Below are 17,245 nucleotides of genomic sequence, written 5' to 3'. Positions count from 1 at the left end.
CGCCTGCTCGGCCCCTCCTCCCACGCAGCTGCCGCAGGCGGGGCTTAGCCCTCCGGAGGCGCTTTGAGCATTTCCTGAGCGCCCACGGAGTGTCATGCCATCTAGAACACAGACGAGCTGAAGGCCTCTCCCCCTCGCACTGAGTCACCCAGCATGGTAGGAGCTGGGTCCCATGTGTTCCCTTGGACTCTGACAGACATGCGGTAGTCTGGTCACTGCCGCCCTGGGCAGCAGCAGTTCCGTGGGGAGCCCGGGAGCCCTGCCCCGGTTTCCCTGCCGACCGGGGTGTGCTCTCAGCAGCCCGTGCCCACCCCCACGGCTCTTATCAGGGCAGGTGCCACCAGTGTCTTGCTCGCCTGGAGACGGTCTCCTCTGGCGGTGCTTGCCTCTTGTATTTCTCCTCGGAATCATTCTCAACAGGAAACCCCTGGCCAGGTGGATTTTCTCGTCGTGGTGGGCTGTGGGGCCCTGGGGTTGCCGTGGCAGACGTGGCGGGTGTGAGTCCTCCCAGAGTGCCAGGCGCTGCTGTGAGCCCTTAAACAGCATTTCATATGCTTACAGCAACACTTAGAGGTAAGTGAATAGCTCCAGCTTATGAACTGGAAGCCCAAAGAAGTAATTTCTTGAGTGCGGAACACCTGGCAAGATGGGGAGTCAGGCCTCCATTCGGGCAGTCAGCCCTTAGAACCAGCCTTCTCCACTGACCGACCGCCTGGCCTGCTGACAGTGCAAGAGACCTACTGAGCTCTCATCCTAAAAGCAGCTTGTGGGTGCTCTGTGCTCTTAGGAGTCCTAAATCTTAACCCGAACTCTTCTTCCAAGCTGGGAGACATCAGAGGAGGACTGGTGCCTCTGTTTGCAAAAATACCTTCTCTAGCTGAGGCCTCCCACCCACCCTAGCCAGTCCCCAGCTGACTGATCACCTGACGGAGGATGTTCCCCCTTCTCTCCAAGCCTTGAGGTGGAGAGGGGCGGCTGGATGGGAAGGAAGCCAAGGGACCCTGCTCACCATCTCATCTATTCTACCTCTGCCCGGCTGAGCTGTGGGCAGGGCAGTGCACTGTTCCTAGTAAGTGGAGTTTCATTGGATTGTAGTGGAAGAAAAAGAAATATTTCTTCTCCTGTGAACCCTCCATATTCTAGGTCCCTGGTCTTTCCTAGGGCAGCATGCTTCTGGTTAGCAGGACCCCACCGCATGACCTCCTAATCCCTCCCAGCCAGCAGAGGTCTGGGAGGGGAGCTAACCCCCATGTACCTGGCCTTTGCTCACCCCTCCCTGAAACCCTTGGGGTTTAGGCATTTAACCCAAGGCTGCCTCCTGAGGGTACTTCCACCTTCCAGCCTGCAACCAGCCTGAACCTGATAAAAGCTGAGGACCGTGCGCTGCAGAGAAGGGCGCCTGAGCCCATCTGGCATTTTTTCTGCCGTTTCCGGGAGGCCTGGCTGGCTCAGCTGGTAGAGCATGCGACTCTTGATCTCTGGGGCGTGAGTTCCCAGTCTCCGTAGAGATTACTCAAAAAAAAAAAAAAAAAAAAAAGTTGGTGGATTTCCAAGGGGTTCACAGGCTCCAGGCTAGGAACATCAGATTAGGTCCTTCAGGTTGTGACCCCAGTGTTGGGAGCGATTCTGGGAGATAACCGATGCTCGTTGCTGAATAGACGCCCCTCTTGGCCCCCAGTCCACTTCCCCAGCTGGGTTTTGGAGTGGACGAACGCGGGTGGGGCGCAGGGATCCCCGAGCGGGCAGCGCCCCCTGGTGCTCCCGGCAGGGATTGCGGCGCGGGGTGAAAGTAGGGGGCTAGGAACCGCAAGAGGCGCATGCTGCAGGCGTCCAACTCCTACCCCGTGTCTGCCCTGCCAGAGTAGCTCCTGCGCGACAAGGGGGGCGGACAGCTGGGACTCTGCCCCCCTCCTACGTCTCCTCGCCCGCGGAGGCTGGGGCGGGGAGGAGCCGGGCTGGGGGCGGCCTGGCAGGAAACAGCGCGTACCTTCCGCTGCAGGAGGAGCAGGTGGCTGCCGTGCGGGCCAGGGCCCCAGGCTTCCTGTGTGCGCGCCCGCCCGCAACTGTTTCTCGTCGGAGCTCCTTGGGCCACCCAGCGGCCCAGCCTGGCCCCATGGCCCAGACCCCCGACGGCATATCGTGCGAGCTGAGAGGTAAGTGCTGGCCCTTCCCGCCTACTTGGCTCCAAAGCCAGAGCACACCCAGCGTCCGGGGACAGCTGCAGGCAGTGTTGTCTGCATCTCTGCAGAGCTTTGCGCCCCCACATCCACTCCACTCCTTCCTTGCTGGCCCATAGATGAGCCCAGGCCACAGGCCTGGTACACACCATGGGCATGCGTTGGCCTCCGCGGGAGGACCCAATCACCCAGCGGACTGCCATTCCACAGGCGAGATCACCAGGTTCCTGTGGCCCAAGGAGGCCGAGCTGCTGCTGAAAACCTGGCTACCAGAGCGGGACGGTGCTGAGCAAGGTCATGTCCTGGTATGGCAGGGGGCTGAGCGTGGGAGGACCACTGGGGCCCAGGCTAAAAGAGCCCCTTGGCCTGTCCTGGGCGTCAGACACTCCCTCCCTACAGGCATTGCTACGCTGGAGAGCCTACCTGCTCCACACCTGCCTCCCCCTGAGGGTGAGTGCCAGGGGCTGACTGCCACCTTCACCTTGCCCTCCAGCAGCTTCCTTGGTGAGGGTTGCGCCGGCCAAGCTGTCTGTTGTCCTATGGGCTCTGCCCTTCCCACAGCACTGGGCTCCTTAGCGGGCGGGGCTGGCTCAGATCTTCCAGCTGCGCAGAGGACTGGGATCCCAGGAGCGTGGGGCTAGGGCCTTGGTTCCATCTGATTCCAGCTCTCCACAGGTGGACTGCACATTCAGCTACCTGGAGGTCCAGGCCATGGCACTGCAGGAGACACCCCCTCAGGTGAAATAGCTAGTGCCCCACTCCCGTGGCCTGCAGCCTGGTTTTCGCCCCCCCGGCACCCACACAGAGAGGGCAACCCAGCTGCCCTCCTCCCCACCAGGTGACTTTTGAGCTAGAGTCCCTGCCTGAGCTGGTCCTGGAGCTTCCGGGTGTGGCCGCTCTGGAACAGCTAGCCCAGCACGTCGCCGCCGCCATCAAGAAGGTCTTCCCTCGCTCCAGCCTTGGGTGAGGCCCAGCGACTACAAGGAACCAGCAGAAAAGGAGGGCAGCAGGGGTGTGCTGGGGATGACACAAGTGAGTTGCCTCCCATCCCAGGGGTTACAGGTCGCTTGTCCCCTTCTCCCCGCACCCCAGGAAGCTCTTCCGGAGGCCCACATCCCCCTCCATGCTGGCTCGGTTGGAGAGAAGGAGCCCCTCTGAGGACACGGCGGCCAGCAGCCCTTGTGGTAAGGGCCAAGAGAAGGCCACCCAGGGCTTCCAGCCTACCCCCATCCTGCAGGCCCAGACCCCTGAATTGGGGGTCTCTGAAACTGATTGGTCACCCCAAATACAGCCACCACCCGGCTTGGCTCTGATCTTCCTCCTTCTGTCTCTCTCCTCCTCACCCCATTATACCCCTGGCACCTCCCCCAGGTGGCTTCTTGGAGACATACGAGGCTCTGTGTGACTACAATGGCTTCCCTTTCCGAGAAGAGATTCAGTGGGTGAGAGTAGGGCCCTCCTTGGGGGGCTCTGGAGGCATCTGATCCCCCCTGTGCATAGGGTCCCTTCCCTTTTAACCCCAAGCCAGTGGAAGACATCTTCTTCCCATCCAGGATGTGGACACCATCTACCATCGCCAGGGCTGCCGCAACTTCAGCCTGTGTGACTTCAGCCATCTGGGCAGTCGGTTTGTGGCCTGCCAGGGGCGGGAAGGGAGGACCCACATTCCCGAGCTGTGGCCTCTCCACGGAGGGGGATGTTGGGCCGAGGATCCGGCTGGAGGGCCCTGAATTCTGCCCCTGCCCCTTCTCCTACCCAGGGACCTGGCCTTGAGTGTGGCCGCCCTGTCCTACAACCTGTGGTTCCAGTGCCTCTCCTGTGTGGACATGAAGCTGGTGAGAATATAGGGGAGGGGAGGGGCCCAGGGTGGGGGGCCCAGGGTGCAGCTCACTGAGCCCCCACTCTGGTTCTCAGAGCCTTGAGGTCTCAGAGCAGATTCTGCACATGATGAGTCAGTCGTCCCACCTGGAGGAGCTAGTGCTAGAGAACTGTGGCCTGAGGGGGTAAGGGGGACAGGGTAGGGCTTGGGGTCAGGAGTCTGGGAGCTTGGGATGGGGAGGCTTGTGGAGGAGATGGGAATCCAGGGTCAGAGTTTCACGCCTAGGGTCTGGTCCCCAGAGACTTTGTCCGGCGACTGGCCCAGGCACTGGCAGGGCACTCAAGCTCTGCCCTCCGAGAGCTTAGCCTCACGGGGAACCTGCTGGATGACCGAGGTACGGCTGAACCTAGGGAACCCCAGGGAGCGGGTGCTGGAGGAGGTGACAGCCACACAGCCACCCCCATTCCCTAGGGATGATTGCTCTCAGCAGACACCTAGAGCATCGACCTGGAGCCCTTAGGAGACTCTGCCTAGCCCAGACCGGGTTAACTCCTCGAGGTAGGTGAGGTAGGCAGGGGGCGGGGTGGGGGTGGATCTCCCTGATTGGTGAGCCACTCCCTCCTCCGCCACCAGGAATGAGGTCTCTGGGCCGGGCACTGGCTTCCAATGTGGCCTTTGACACTGCCCTAACCCACCTGGACCTTTCCGGGAACCCTGGGGCGCTGGGGGCCTCGGAGGACAATGGGGTAAGCGGTTGTCTTTAGAGGCAATGATTGCGGGCAGTGGGATGTCAGGGTGCTCTTGGTGATGTGAGCCCTGACTTCCTCCCACCGCCATCCTCCCATCAGGGCCTGTATAGTTTCCTGAGCCGTCCTAATGTTCTGACGTTCCTGAATCTTGCGGGCACCGACACCGCCCTGGACACTGTGAGAGGGTTGTCCGTGGGGGGGATCATCTGTAGGGCCGGTGGCCGGGCCCGAGGCCTGAGGGTAGACCGGGGTTTTGAGGGGGGCCGGGTCTCGGTCCTCCGTCGGTGTAGCCTACACCCTACTCCCGCAGCTCTTCGCAGCACTGGCCCGCGGCTGCTGCACCAGCCTCAGCCACCTGGACGCCTCGAGGAACGTCTTCTCCCGCACGTAAGGGGGGCGGGTCCGGGCGTTGGGTGGGGGGAGACTGCCGGGAGCCGCCCTCCTGCGCCCGGAAGCCCACTCCTCCCGCTCGCCCACCCCAGGAAGTCCCGCGCTGCGCCCGCCGCGCTGCAACTGTTTCTCAGCCGCGCGGGGATGCTTCGGCACCTGGGCCTGGCCGGCTGCAAGCTGCCGCCCGACGCGCTCAGGTCAGTGTCGCTGCTCATGGCCACGCCCCCCACGAGTACGTGTGCGGCCACCACTCAGGCCGGGGCCCCCAGAGCTTCACCCTGCTCCTGACGCCCCCACGACCTGCCGGCGTCTTGGTCCTTCGGTCTTGGTATTCGTTCGCGCCGTGGGGCCCCCTTTCCCAGCTCCCGCCACTCCCTGTGACATCCCCTCCCAGGGCCCTTCTGGAAGGCCTCGCGCTCAACACTCACACGAGCGACCTGCACCTGGACCTCAGCGCTTGCGAGGTGAGCGCCGGCCCGAGACGTGAGCTGGCAATGGGTCCACGCGCCGAACGGGACTTCGAGGCGCAAGCGCAGGCCATCGGGCGCCTAAGTCTCGGCACCTGCAGCCCATTGGTCTGAACGTGCCTCACCTTCCACCCTCAGCTGCGCTCCGCGGGCGCTCAGGTGATACAAGACTTAGTGTGTGATGCTGGCGCAGTGAGCTCCCTGGATCTGGCGGATAATGGTGAGGCCGCCCCGAAACCCACCCTCCCCCCACTGCCCACCCAGCTCCCACTCCATGCCCACCCTTTCAGCCTCTCCTGATGCGTGACCGGAGCCACCCCTAGGTTTCGGCTCAGACATGGTGACTCTGGTGCTGGCCATCGGAAGGAGTCGGTCCCTGAGACATGTGGCACTTGGAAGGAACTTCAACGTCCGGTGCAAGTGAGCCCCTATCCCACTCCCTCCCGGACCTCAGACAGCACCCCACCACCCGCCACCTACCCAGGTCCTTCAAAACCTTGGCCCCTGCCCCACAGGGAGACCCTGGACGACGTCCTGCACCGGATTGTCCAGCTCGTGCAGGATGACGACTGTGTGAGTTCTTGGGACCATGAGGGAGCCTTCGGCAATAGACAGGCCCCTGTGATTCCTGCTGTGTCAGACCCTGGAACTTGCTCTGCTTGCTGACCGTCCATTCCAAACCCAAATCGCGCTTTCCACTCCCCTCCCCCAGCCCTTGCAGTCTCTGTCCGTGGCGGAGTCACGGCTGAAGATGGCTTCCAGCGTCCTGCTTCGGGCCTTGGGTACCAATCCTAACCTGATGGCGCTGGATATCAGCGGCAACGCCATGGGGGACACTGGCGCCAAAATGCTGGCCAAGGCACTTCGGGTCAACACAAGGCTCCGGTGGGCGGGGTCAGAGGGGGAGGAGGGCGTGGCCGGGGGTGCTTGCTTACTGGACTAAGGGGCAGCCGAATGTGGAGGGGCAAATGCTGGGGACCCGGGCGCGAGGTGAATGGACAAGCCAGCGGGGTTGGGTGGAGCCTTGTGGAGCTCCGCCCTTGATTGAAGTCCCGCCTGGCCCAGGTCAGTTGTCTGGGACCGAAACCACACGTCTGCTCTGGGCCTGATGGACGTGGCAGAGGCCCTGGAGCAGAACCGCAGCTTAAAGGCCATGCCTCTGCCGCTGAACGACATGGCCCAGGCACATCGCAGCCGCCCGGAGCTGACCGCACGTGCAGTGCATCAGGTTGGGTTCCTCACTCCTCCCCGCCCTTCTCTGTGCCGTGGCCCCGCCTCCTACCACTTCTCTATATCCCTTATGCGCAGATCCAAGCCTGTCTTTTGAGGAATAACCGTGCGGATCATGCCTCTTCCGACCGCACCTCCCGTCCGCAGCCACCGGGGCTGGTCTCAGACCCCTCAGAGCAGGTTAGTGTCCCCTCCCTCAACCTTGAGTAGGTACAGAAGATAGGGGATGGGAAGAACTGTGGTGCCTGGAATCGCCATGAGTTTGAGCCTCTGACTTTCTTGGGGCTAGAGTGCCTGCATTTGATCTCCAGGACAAGTCCCTCTTTTTGGTAGCTCCCCCAAATAACACCCCTGGATACCTTTTTAAAGCATTTAAATAGACTGTCCTGTTCAAGATGGGAGGTATTTAAAAATCCTCCCTCAACTTCCCCCAACCCCCAGATGCTTGTCGCCCAACTGTGACTTCCCTTTCATAGGACTCTCCTCTGCACTGACCTCTGCTGGAGCTGAACCCAGCAACGCTTTTTCTGGCCATAATCTCCCTCTACTACCCTGCCTTTGTGAAATGTTCCCACCTATCCATTCCCAAATCCCACTTCTTTCTCAGGCTTTAAAGCTGAGGCATCTTGACCCAGACATCCTGTGGGGGCTCCACATTCTGTACACCTTCAAGTGACCTCATCACCTCCCACAAACTCTTCTCTCTACCCTAGAACCCATTCCTACTGGTGCTCATACACACCAAGTGTTGTGGCCAGAAGTTTGGGCCAGGTCTCTCCTGGCCACACTAGAACCCCACAGACTGACTTGGTCCTATCTCGGCTAACTGTCAAACACACTGCTCCTCGCTCCCACCCCAAATATCTGTTGCTTCCCTGGTCCTTAGTCCATGACTCCTCACTCCCATTTCTGCCCCCCTCAGTCTGTCCTCTACATGGCTAGTGAGCAGACTGAGCTTCTAAAACATAGAAAAGACTAACAGCTCCTTATTTTCCTATTCTGGACACTTAGGAAGTGTATATAAAGTCCCTAAAATGATCCAAAGGGGACACTTCATGCCCTCCTTGAACAGATAGCGTTCCTGAATGGCTGGCCTGATAGTACTGGCTTCAGGACCTCACCCACCCTGATGGAGACCCTGGGCAGGAAGCAGTCAGAGTCTGGGAGGCTGGAGGGAGCTAGGATGGCACTGATTCTTGATGCACACCTCCCCCCATCCCCCAGGAAGTGAATGAGCTGTGTCAGTCAGTGCAGGAACATGTGGAACTACTGGGCTGTGGGGCTGGGCCTCAGGGCGAAGCTGCTGTGCACCAGGCGGAGGATGCCATCCAAAATGCCAACTTCTCTCTCAGTGTGAGCACCCCTTCCCCACCGCTGCTGCAAGGACCCTTTCCCTCTTAATCGAGTGTCACCTTGCAACTCCTTCTCTTGCTTGGCTTCCAGATTCTCCCAATTCTGTATGAGGCTGGAAGCTCCCCAAGTCATCAGTGGCAGCTGCGGCAGAAGCTAGAAGGCCTCCTAGGACAAGTGGGTGAGGTCTGCCGCAAGGATATTCAGGTAAGATATTACCCTTGCCCCAGCCCCAGGTTATACAAGCTTAACCCCTATCTCATAGGTTTGGCTGTGATATCCCTTGTGTCAATGTTCTGTGGGGTTTGGAGCCTCAGACCACACTCTCCATGCTCTGGTCTTTGCCCAGGACTTCACTCAGGCCACACTGGACACAACAAGGAGCCTCTGCCCACAGATGCTGCAGGGACCCAAGTGGAGGGAGCAGCTAGAGGGAGTTCTGGTGGGTTCAAGGGGCCTCCCAGAGCTGCTCCCAGAACACCTGCTACAAGATGCCTTCACTAGACTCAGGTAGACTGGATGGGCCTGAGTTTGGACTGGATTGAATAGGACTGGGCAGAGATAGTCCATTAATCCTTGCTATGTCTTGCTCTTAGGGATATGCGGCTGTCAGTCACGGGGACCTTGGCAGAGAGCATTGTGGCTCAGGCACTGGAGGGGCTGAATGCAGCCCGGGATCGGCTGGTGAGGGAGAATTGTGCACGTGCTTGCACACATGTGCATGCACGCGCGCACACACACACATACACAGAGTGACCTGGCCACTGCCTTGCAGGGCTTCTGTAATGTCTTTTGGGGTCATAGAGCCCAGGGGTATTTCAGAATTTCTTTAGGACCGATGGGACTATGGCTGAGGCCCAACTGCCCATCTTTGGGCTGCCTGGTATTGCAGGTGGAGAGTCTGGCTCAGCAGGCGACAGTGGCAATGCCTCTTGCCATACCAGCACTGGATGGAGGTGAGCCCAGCCCCCTTGGGCCTGGAGAACTAGAAGGTCTTTTCTTCCCTGAGGAGGTGAAGGAAAAGGAGGAGGATGAAGACAAACAGAAGGTATGTGGTCCTGGAACCCTGGCCCTAGAACTCTTAGATCCTCCCATCTTGTTATGAAGTGTGGAAGGCTGGGAGACATCCCTCCTGTGTCCCAACCTGAGTTTCTGCTCTCCCCACTAGGATGACAGTCCACCACAGAAATGGCCTGAATGCAGCCAAGGTCTTCCCCTGGTTCTCTCCACTCACAGTAAGTCAGGGTCTGTGGGGAAAGGGAGTTAACCAGGCCCGGCTGAACGTTCTCCATTAGATCTGGGAACCTGGACACGTGGACACATTCATTCAGTCTTGTGCTAGGAACTCCCTCACCCTTGATTAAGCCAGCCCAGGCCCTCCGTGCAATTTGCAGGTTGGGGTCTGCTACGGTCAGCATGAAACAGGACCGGAGCAGACCAGGAGCCGGACACTGTCTCCATTCGCCTCCCCCGCCCCTTTCTCTACCCCCAGGATGCGCATGCTTGGCGGCCGCGCAGAGCCGCGCTGCTCAGGGCCGCGCTCAGCACCACGGACAGCGGTGGGGGGGGGAGGGGCAGGGGGCGGGCGGCATAGCCGGGCCCCTCCCCGCGCCCTGGGCGGGTCCCCGGCTGCCCTAGCTCCGCTGCCACCACCACCTCCCAGGGTTCGCTGCTCGGTGCTCCTCTGGTGCTTTCCCCTTAGGTGCTGCTGAGGAACCAGAGCCCGAGCTGGCGGCTCCGGGGGAAGATGCGGAGCCGCAGGCGGGGCCTTCTGCGCGTGGCTCTCCAAGCCCCGCCACTCCCGGACCCCAGGCCGGCCTACTGCCTCGCATGGACCTGCCACCCGCTGGACAGCCCCTGCGCCATCCGACCCGGGCCCGGCCGCGGCCACGGCGCCAGCACCACCACCGGCCACCACCGGGGGGCCCCCAGGTGAGCGCCCTTCCCCCACTCTAGAGCTCGTGGAATTGGGGGGTCACAGTGGCTTTTCCGCTTCTCAGGAGTGATGGCAGCTAGGGAAGTGGGTTTTAGGGGCCCAAGACCACCTGGTCGTAGTGCCGTGCCTTGGTTTATTTCTGGCGTTTCCTCAGGCCGTTGTCATGCAGGGTCAAGAGTGTGTGGATTTCACTGGGGGTACATCTCAGTTTTAGGACTGCATCTTGGGTTGGCCCTCTGCAGGGACGGATTTGTGAGGGAGGGTGTCCATCTTCTCCTCCCAGGGTTACTGACAGATGCGGGGCCCCCGGCTGTGGGGACAGTCCTGCATCAACCGCAGGTCCAGTGGGTACTTACCTGGGGAGATGTGTGTGTGCTGGGTGCGGGTGGGGACAGTGGGCACGGGACAGAAGGCAGAGAGTCAGCTTGAGGCCCCCCAGAGGGTCTGACGCAGCAGCAGGCGCTGCCGAGCTGCCAGCAGGCCGGGTGGGGTGGGGGTGGAGGGTACTGCGGGGAACTGTTTGGAGCAGAGGGGGTGGCAAGTGGGAATGTGTGACCCAGGGGGCCAGTGGGTTCTCGCCTGTTGGTTCAGGGTGTGTAGGATACTCCATGGGACAAGGTGTGGGCTGGGTGTGTGTCCAGGGGCAACCACTGGTGAGGAGATACGTGAAACCAGCATTTCTGCCCACCAGGTCAACAGCAAGAATGTCTGTCAGTAGCCCTTTAGGGTGACTCCAGCTGCCCAGTCCGGGAGTTGCCCAGGCCAGGCTGTTGGACAACGGGTGGAAAGAATTCATGGTTGTGCTCTGCCCTGACCCTATGGTGTCCCCCAGGTGCCCCCAGCTCTGCCGCAGGAAGGGAATGGGCTCAGTGCCCGCGTGGACGAGGGCGTGGAGGAATTCTTCTCCAAAAGGCTGATCCAGCAGGATCGCCTGTGAGTGAGGGGCAGCTCTAGGGGGTGGGAGAGGGTGGGATGTCCCATGGGCCTTCCTACTCACTGCTGGCTGTTCCCACAGCTGGGTCCCCGAAGAAGACCCGGCCAACGAGGGGGGTGCCACCCCTGTTCCTCGTACACTGCGAAAGAAGCTGGGTACCCTCTTTGCCTTCAAGAAGCCTCGTTCAACACGGGGGCCACGGCCTGATCTAGAGACCAGCCCTGGGGCAGCTCCACGTGCTCGGAAGGCGACACTCGGAGACCTGTTGCGGCCACCAGCCCGTCCCGGCCGTGGTGAGGAGTCTGGTGGGGCTGAGGGGGGCACCAGCAGCCCTGACCCTGCCCGTAGGAGCCGGCCTCGCTACACTCGGGAAAGCAAAGCCTATTCCATGATACTCCTACCTGCTGAGGAGGAGGAGGAGGAAACCCTGGGTACTAGACCTGACAAGGTAGGCCTGGTGACAAGGGGTGAGGGCTCTGCTAGGACTGAGGTGGTGGGCTCTTTCCCCATTTGGGCTTCTGTCCTCAGCGACGGCCCCTGGAGCGGGGGGAGACAGAGCTGGCCCCATCCTTTGAACAGCGGGTACAAGTGATGCTCCAGAGGATTGGCGTGAGCAGAGGCAGCGGGAGTGCCGAAGGCAAGAGGAAGCAAGTAAGTTGGGAAGGACACAGTGCAAAGTGAGGGGGCAGGTGACATGTGTCTTGTGGCAGTCTGTGGGTGACATATGTGACCAGAAGGAGACTCATGACAGCTCTATCAGGTCCACCCCCTCCTCCTCAAAATAGTTCTCAGCTTCAGCCTTTCTTCCTTCACGGCTTCTGCCCTGGCCACTGCTACCTCTTCCTTGGAGCTGGGATGGTCCTTCCTCTGTAGATTGAACAGAACCCAGACCTTGTCACCTGCATTTAAAATAGCAAATCCAGGTGCCTGGGTAGCTCAGTGGGTTAAAGCCTCTGCCTTTGGCTCAGGTCATGATCCCAGGGTCCTGGGATCAAGCCCCGCATTGGGGTCTCTGCTGGGCAGGGAGCCTGCTTCCTCCCTCCTCTCTGCCTGTCTCTGTACTTGTGATCTGTCAAACAGATAAATAAAATCTAAAAAATAAATAAATAAAATAGCAAATCCTCCCAGGAACATCCTCTCGGGCCACTGCCCTGCCTCCTAGTCCTGCCCTAAGGCCTCAGCCCCAGTGGTTTCCTTCATCTCACTGTGCTGCACCCGGTGCAGCTCGGTGCCTCGTAACATAGTCCTCGGTCGGGAGCTACTTCCAGCCTCTCCTCACCACCCGTGGGTTACATCAGCTTCCTCTTCACCCATCCCGGCATCTCCTGCTGGACATGTACTGGCAGTTGCTAGAATGAGGGCAGGACTGGACTGAGTCTGACTTCCCTGTTTCCTACAGAGCAAGGACGGAGAGATCAAGAAGGCCGGCTCGGATGGTAAGTGGGACCCTTTGCGTGGGCAGTACAGCTTTGGTGAGGGAGTTGTCCTTAGAGATAGTCTCAAGGCATTGGCTCTCCTGGGGGAAAAGGCAAAGAGGCCAGGTTTTCTTTCCCCTCATTCCCAAGGGCTGGTGCCTGAACCCCCAGCCCCACCTTGCAGGTGATATTATGGACAGCTCCGCCGAGGCCCCTCCCATCTCGATCAAGTCCCGCACCCACTCTGTGTCTGCTGGTGAGTAAGGGCCACCGTCTGTGTTGGGGAACATGAAAGGGTAGGTGGGGGGTGGTGGTGGTGTTAGACTATGGTCAGGCTTATACCATTCTCCCTGCAGACCCCTCGTGCAGACCTAGTCCAGGAGGTCAAGGGCTTGAGTCTACTAGCTGGAAGACACTGGGGCAGCAGCTGAATGCAGAGCTCAGGGGCCGTGGTTGGGGCCAACAGGACGGTCCTGGGCCCCCCTCTCCTTGTCCCAGCCCCAGCCCGCGAAGAGCCAGCCCCTCCCCAGACAGCCTGGGTCTCCCGGAGGACCCTTGCTTGGGCCCCAGGAATGAAGGTAAGTGGGCACCCTAGGCCCCACTCCAATATGGGACTGGGGACCTTGACAAAGGGGAGGCAAGGGCTGGGGTGGGGGTAGCTGTCCAGATCATACCCTGATATCGTGGCCTCCCCTAGATGGCCAGCTGAGGCCGAGGCCTCTCTCAGCAGGGCGACGAGCAGTGTCTGTGCATGAGGACCAGCTCCAGGCCCCTGTTGGTGAGGGGGGACATGTCCCTGTGTGCTTGAGTGCAGGAGATGGGGGAGGGTAGACTCCAGGGCTCCCTTGGTGGCTCTGGTCTTTATCTGGAGGGGGATACCAGTGATGTAAGGGTTTGAGAAATCAAGGAGCCAGAAGGCCTGGAGCAAGGGTCTGACAAACCCTGCGTCCTAGCCCTGTCTCCATCTACAGAAGAGCAGCTTTTGCCCCGGGGGTCGGGGTGTGTGTGGGGGGGGGTGGGGTGTGGCAGGGGAGGAGGGAGGCACTGAAGCCAACAGTGTGAGCTCTGGAACACACACACTGGAGGTGATGGAGACTGCATGGGAACAGGCAGCAAGACCCTAGCAATACAGCTCCCCCCTGCCAAGTCTTTATGTCTCTCAGAACGGCCCCTGCGGCTGCAGCGCTCCCCTGTCCTCAAGCGGAGACCAAAGCTTGAGGCACCTTCATCTCCAAGCCTAGGTAAGAGAAGGCTGGGGCCAGCTGGGAGTGGGGGCAGGACAGCTTGGTCCAGTCTTGACCCCCCTCCCCTCCCTTTTTCCTTCCCTTGCAGGATCTGGCCTTGGAGCCCAACCTCTGCCCCCACAGTCTACAGAGCCCTCCAGCCCTGAGCCAAACCCACCCTCCCCAGCCACAGACCAAAGAGGCGGCGGCCCCAACCCCTGACCCTCTCCTTTTCCTGCCGCATGAGATTATTTTATTAAAAAACTCAAAGGAGCAGAGCGTGGAGCACTGTTTGTCGATCCCAGGCCTGGATCTGTGTGCATATATCCTCCCCCATGATCCCTCACACCTGGGTTAGCTGAGAATCTGGCGGCGGTTCCATCAGAAAGTGCAGGGCCCAGGCCACGAGCTGGGGAGGGAGCCTGGGAAGAGAACCATGGCTGTAGGTCAATGGGGACAGGGACTGGTGAGTGAAAGGGTAGGGGCAGCCCTAAGCACTCACCTGGCGGCTTGGACCTGGGCACAGAGGGAGGTGCAGGGTGGCTCGTACCCATATTGGAAGGCAGAACCATCACGATGCCGCTTTGGAGGGTCCTGAAGATGGCGTGGTATCCGGAGAGGGCCAATAAGGACCCCTAACCCCATCTAAGGCTACTCCTCCACCCCTACTCCCAGCTCCACTCAAGGCCTACCCCATTCTACTCTCCATGTATGCTCACCCAAACAAGGCTGGACTCCAGGGCTCCCGGGGTGCTTTTTGTCCTTGGAGAGTGCTGCCAGTTCTTGGGGGTCAACCCTTGCTCCTTGAATTCCAGGCTAGGTTTCTGGGCCCTAGTCACAATGGCCTGATGTGGACTGGGTACATAGCCAAGGGGTGTCAGTGTTGGGGTGCAGCTCAGGAGTGGGGAACTGGGAACATGGCTAGGATGTGGGGAGCCAGGGGGCAAGGGGCCAGGGGCTGAACAGATGGCTGGTACAGCCTGGACACTGCCCTTTTGCCCTGGGTCTGAAGCAGCCAAGGACAGGGAAGGCAGAAGGCTGATGCTGGCGCCGCTTTCCTCCGAGGACACGTGGCTGGATAAAGCTGGAGTTCCTGGGAAGGAGGGGACTGACTGTGGGCACAGCCCTCTCAGCTCAGTAGCCCATGAGTTTAGGGAGGCCTATAGGGACTGTGTTCATCCCCTACCTGGGTGTGCAAACTTTTGCAGCAGCCTGGGAACCTGGGTGATAGCAGTGAATGGCTGTGGCCCGAGCACCCCCTTACCTGAGGAAGTAGGCGAGGAAGGAGAAATGAGGGTCAGCGATAGGTCCTGCAAACCTGGATCTGGTGGAGGCAGCTCAGGGCCTGAAGGTCAGGGGGAGCTTATTAGCAGTGTGGGTACTGGGCCCCCAGGTACCCTCCTCTTCCCTCTCCAGTCCTCCACACCTGGTGCTCTCTGACCTGGGCGCAGAGAGCTCAGAACTCGCTGGTCATTCTCAGAGATGTGCAGCCATGAGCTGAGGACAGTGTACACAGCTTCTCCCTGGGGGGCATAAACTCTTAGCACAGCCCTTGCTCAACTCCTCATCCAGACATTCCCCAAGGGAAGCCCCAGACTGACCGTGGCCCTATGGCAGGAGGAGGTCCAGCGGGTGAGGGGGGGTGCTGTGCAAGGGCCTGTCAGCATCAGACAGCTCTCAGCCAGATGCACTAGCGCCCCCCGATGCTCCTGGTCCTCTTGCACTTCATCCAGAAGTTGGGACAGTGAAAGTCCTAAATGCAGGGGACGAGAGGATGGGCCAAAACTTAAAGAAGGGAAGGGTGGGTAGAGAGAAGAGCTTACTAAGGAAGCAAAAGATAGTGACGGAGGATGTCATTCTATGGGCGTTAGAATCATTGACCAAACACTGTAAGTACCTGCACTGGGGGAGATGGACTCTGAAAGGTGCTCCCTAAAGAAACAGAGAAAACAAGGCTGAGGAACAATCCTGAGGCCTGTCTACACAGATCTACCATCGCCTGACACAGCCACACTTGGCCGAAGAGTCCAATTCCATACTCACTCCAGACAGTCAAAGAGCTTTTTCTGCACATCCGGGTCCTGGTTGCTGGGGGGCGGGAGGAGAGTAGTAGGCAATGTTGTTACTAGGGGCCTAAGCCCTCCTCCTCAAAAGACCTGTGCCAAAGGCAGTCAGGCCTGATTAGGGAGAACAGCTGAGGCGGCGGGGGGGGGGGGGGGCGGTTTGGCATCACTTACCAACCAATCACCCGTTCCCGGCGCTGCTCTGCAGGCAGCAGGCTGAAGCGATCCACCTGGAGGTAGAACTCTGCGGGCTAAAGGAATTCAGTGGCAGGTGTTAGGAGCTGTCACGGAGTCATGCTCATTAACCCACCCAAGCCAGCCTCACCACTCACCGCGCCACCTTCGGCGACTTGGACGCGGACCCCACAGTCCTGCAGCAGCAGCAGCCGGCCTTCTGCCCCTCGGAAGCCGAACTCTTTCTCCTCCCTGCCACAAGCACGACCATCACCGCCTCAGCCCCCTCAAACACAGCCCTGCCCGCCTGCGGCCCCGCGCACCTCCGGCTGAGGCCTAGCGTTCTCTCACTAGACTCGGGATTTCCCCAGGCCCCGGGCCGCGTCTCTCACCAGTCCGAGGCGTTCAGGGCCTCCCGCGTCACTAGGCACCGGACACTGTGGGTCCCGTCAGACACAAGGAGCGCCGCTGCGACGTCAGAGGGGTCAGGGGCGTGGGACGGGCCCGGAGCCTCGGCCTCCTCCTGTAACACCTGACGGCGTCGACTGGCGTCAAATCCACCACCCTCGGGCCCTGCCCACCGCCCTCGGGCTTTGCCCTTCTCCGAGCCCTTTAAAGTGGGGAGGGTTCACCTCGAGCAGCTGCCCCGCCTGCGGACTTGAGAATGCATCTGACCCCAGGATCAGGTCTCGAATCCAAGGCCGTAGGACCAAACTCCCCAAGACTGCCATTCCCGCAGCAGCCCCTAGCAGAAAAATACCATCCCGCGTTTCCCGCGGACGCCGGGGCCCCGCCTCTCGTCGGAAAAGGAAGCGCACAGTGGCTGGGCGGGACCTAAGGTCGTGGCCCCGCCCATAAGCGTGCCCGCGCGTGCGCACGATTCCGTGTTGTTCCGCGCAAACTCTTGGGTAGAGTGGAAACCCACCTACTTGGTTTTACCCTGGTGTCTCCGAGAAGCGGCTTGGCGTTCGGGCCGTTCGTTGAGATTACCATGCCACCGGGAAGGATGGAGAGGGAGGGATTTGGGGCTTGAGGCTGCGGTCAAGAGTGGTCAAGTGAGTTGGCTCAAAAACACTTCAACACCTTGTGAACTCGCGGAGCTCAGCAAATATTTATCGCATTTTCCTCTTCTAAAACGTGCAATCATCTAACGTTATAAGGCCAAGGGAAATAATAATACACAGACAACAGTCAATAAATATCACTTCCCTCACCCTCTCCTTGGATTGGCCACACCCCTCCCCCAGACTCCGGAGACTCGTGCGCCATAGCGTAATGACGTAAAAGACACGCGAATACGCCTCCGCCCCCATCTCCG

At 60.1% G+C, this 17,245-nt stretch overlaps 2 protein-coding genes across 19 annotated transcripts; one reads left to right on the top strand and one right to left on the bottom strand.

The window, feature by feature from the left end:
• The first annotated feature begins 95 nt into the window (after positions 1-95).
• Positions 96-13,966, top strand: CARMIL2 (capping protein regulator and myosin 1 linker 2). Of its 9 annotated transcripts, XM_059153071.1 has the most exons (40): positions 96-573; positions 2,000-2,153; positions 2,388-2,482; positions 2,577-2,627; positions 2,853-2,915; positions 3,016-3,140; positions 3,270-3,361; positions 3,549-3,619; positions 3,731-3,804; positions 3,937-4,012; positions 4,092-4,180; positions 4,296-4,390; positions 4,468-4,554; positions 4,630-4,742; positions 4,845-4,922; positions 5,056-5,132; positions 5,228-5,332; positions 5,530-5,599; positions 5,741-5,822; positions 5,926-6,022; positions 6,118-6,175; positions 6,315-6,487; positions 6,668-6,830; positions 6,911-7,012; positions 8,057-8,185; positions 8,276-8,389; positions 8,532-8,692; positions 8,779-8,866; positions 9,075-9,230; positions 9,351-9,417; positions 9,885-10,114; positions 10,951-11,051; positions 11,134-11,500; positions 11,581-11,703; positions 12,452-12,488; positions 12,652-12,723; positions 12,824-13,045; positions 13,165-13,245; positions 13,577-13,708; positions 13,800-13,966. In XM_059153071.1, exons 2-40 carry the CDS (start codon positions 2,114-2,116, stop codon positions 13,910-13,912), a joined length of 4,269 nt encoding a protein of 1,422 aa, XP_059009054.1. In that variant the 5' UTR covers positions 96-573; positions 2,000-2,113; the 3' UTR covers positions 13,913-13,966. The 9 variants fall into 9 exon arrangements, with proteins under 9 accessions (XP_059009054.1, XP_059009057.1, XP_059009058.1 ...); XM_059153075.1 differs by lacking the exon at positions 96-573 and having other exon boundaries at positions 1,636-2,153; positions 13,631-13,708; XM_059153067.1 differs by lacking the exon at positions 96-573 and having other exon boundaries at positions 13,195-13,245.
• Positions 13,921-16,774, bottom strand: ACD (ACD shelterin complex subunit and telomerase recruitment factor). 10 transcript variants are annotated; one of them, XM_059153089.1, is made up of 12 exons: positions 16,560-16,774; positions 16,320-16,459; positions 16,086-16,179; positions 15,928-16,004; positions 15,734-15,778; positions 15,588-15,622; positions 15,292-15,443; positions 15,117-15,213; positions 14,877-15,035; positions 14,410-14,774; positions 14,193-14,284; positions 13,921-14,112 (listed from the first exon to the last, which is right to left on the bottom strand). In XM_059153089.1, exons 1-12 carry the CDS (start codon positions 16,656-16,658, stop codon positions 14,034-14,036), a joined length of 1,434 nt encoding a protein of 477 aa, XP_059009072.1. In that variant the 5' UTR covers positions 16,659-16,774; the 3' UTR covers positions 13,921-14,033. The 10 variants fall into 10 exon arrangements, with proteins under 10 accessions (XP_059009072.1, XP_059009073.1, XP_059009066.1 ...); XM_059153090.1 differs by having other exon boundaries at positions 14,410-14,783; positions 14,955-15,035; positions 16,560-16,769; XM_059153083.1 differs by having other exon boundaries at positions 14,955-15,035; positions 16,560-16,748.
• Between the last annotated feature and the right edge of the window lie 471 nt (positions 16,775-17,245).

The sequence above is a fragment of the Mustela lutreola genome, chromosome 16 (genome assembly GCF_030435805.1).
Source record: "Mustela lutreola isolate mMusLut2 chromosome 16, mMusLut2.pri, whole genome shotgun sequence".
Taxonomy (NCBI): Eukaryota; Metazoa; Chordata; class Mammalia; order Carnivora; family Mustelidae; genus Mustela; species Mustela lutreola.
The sequence above is the reverse complement of the archived record's forward strand: the minus strand, read 5'-3'. Positions and strand labels throughout refer to the sequence as shown.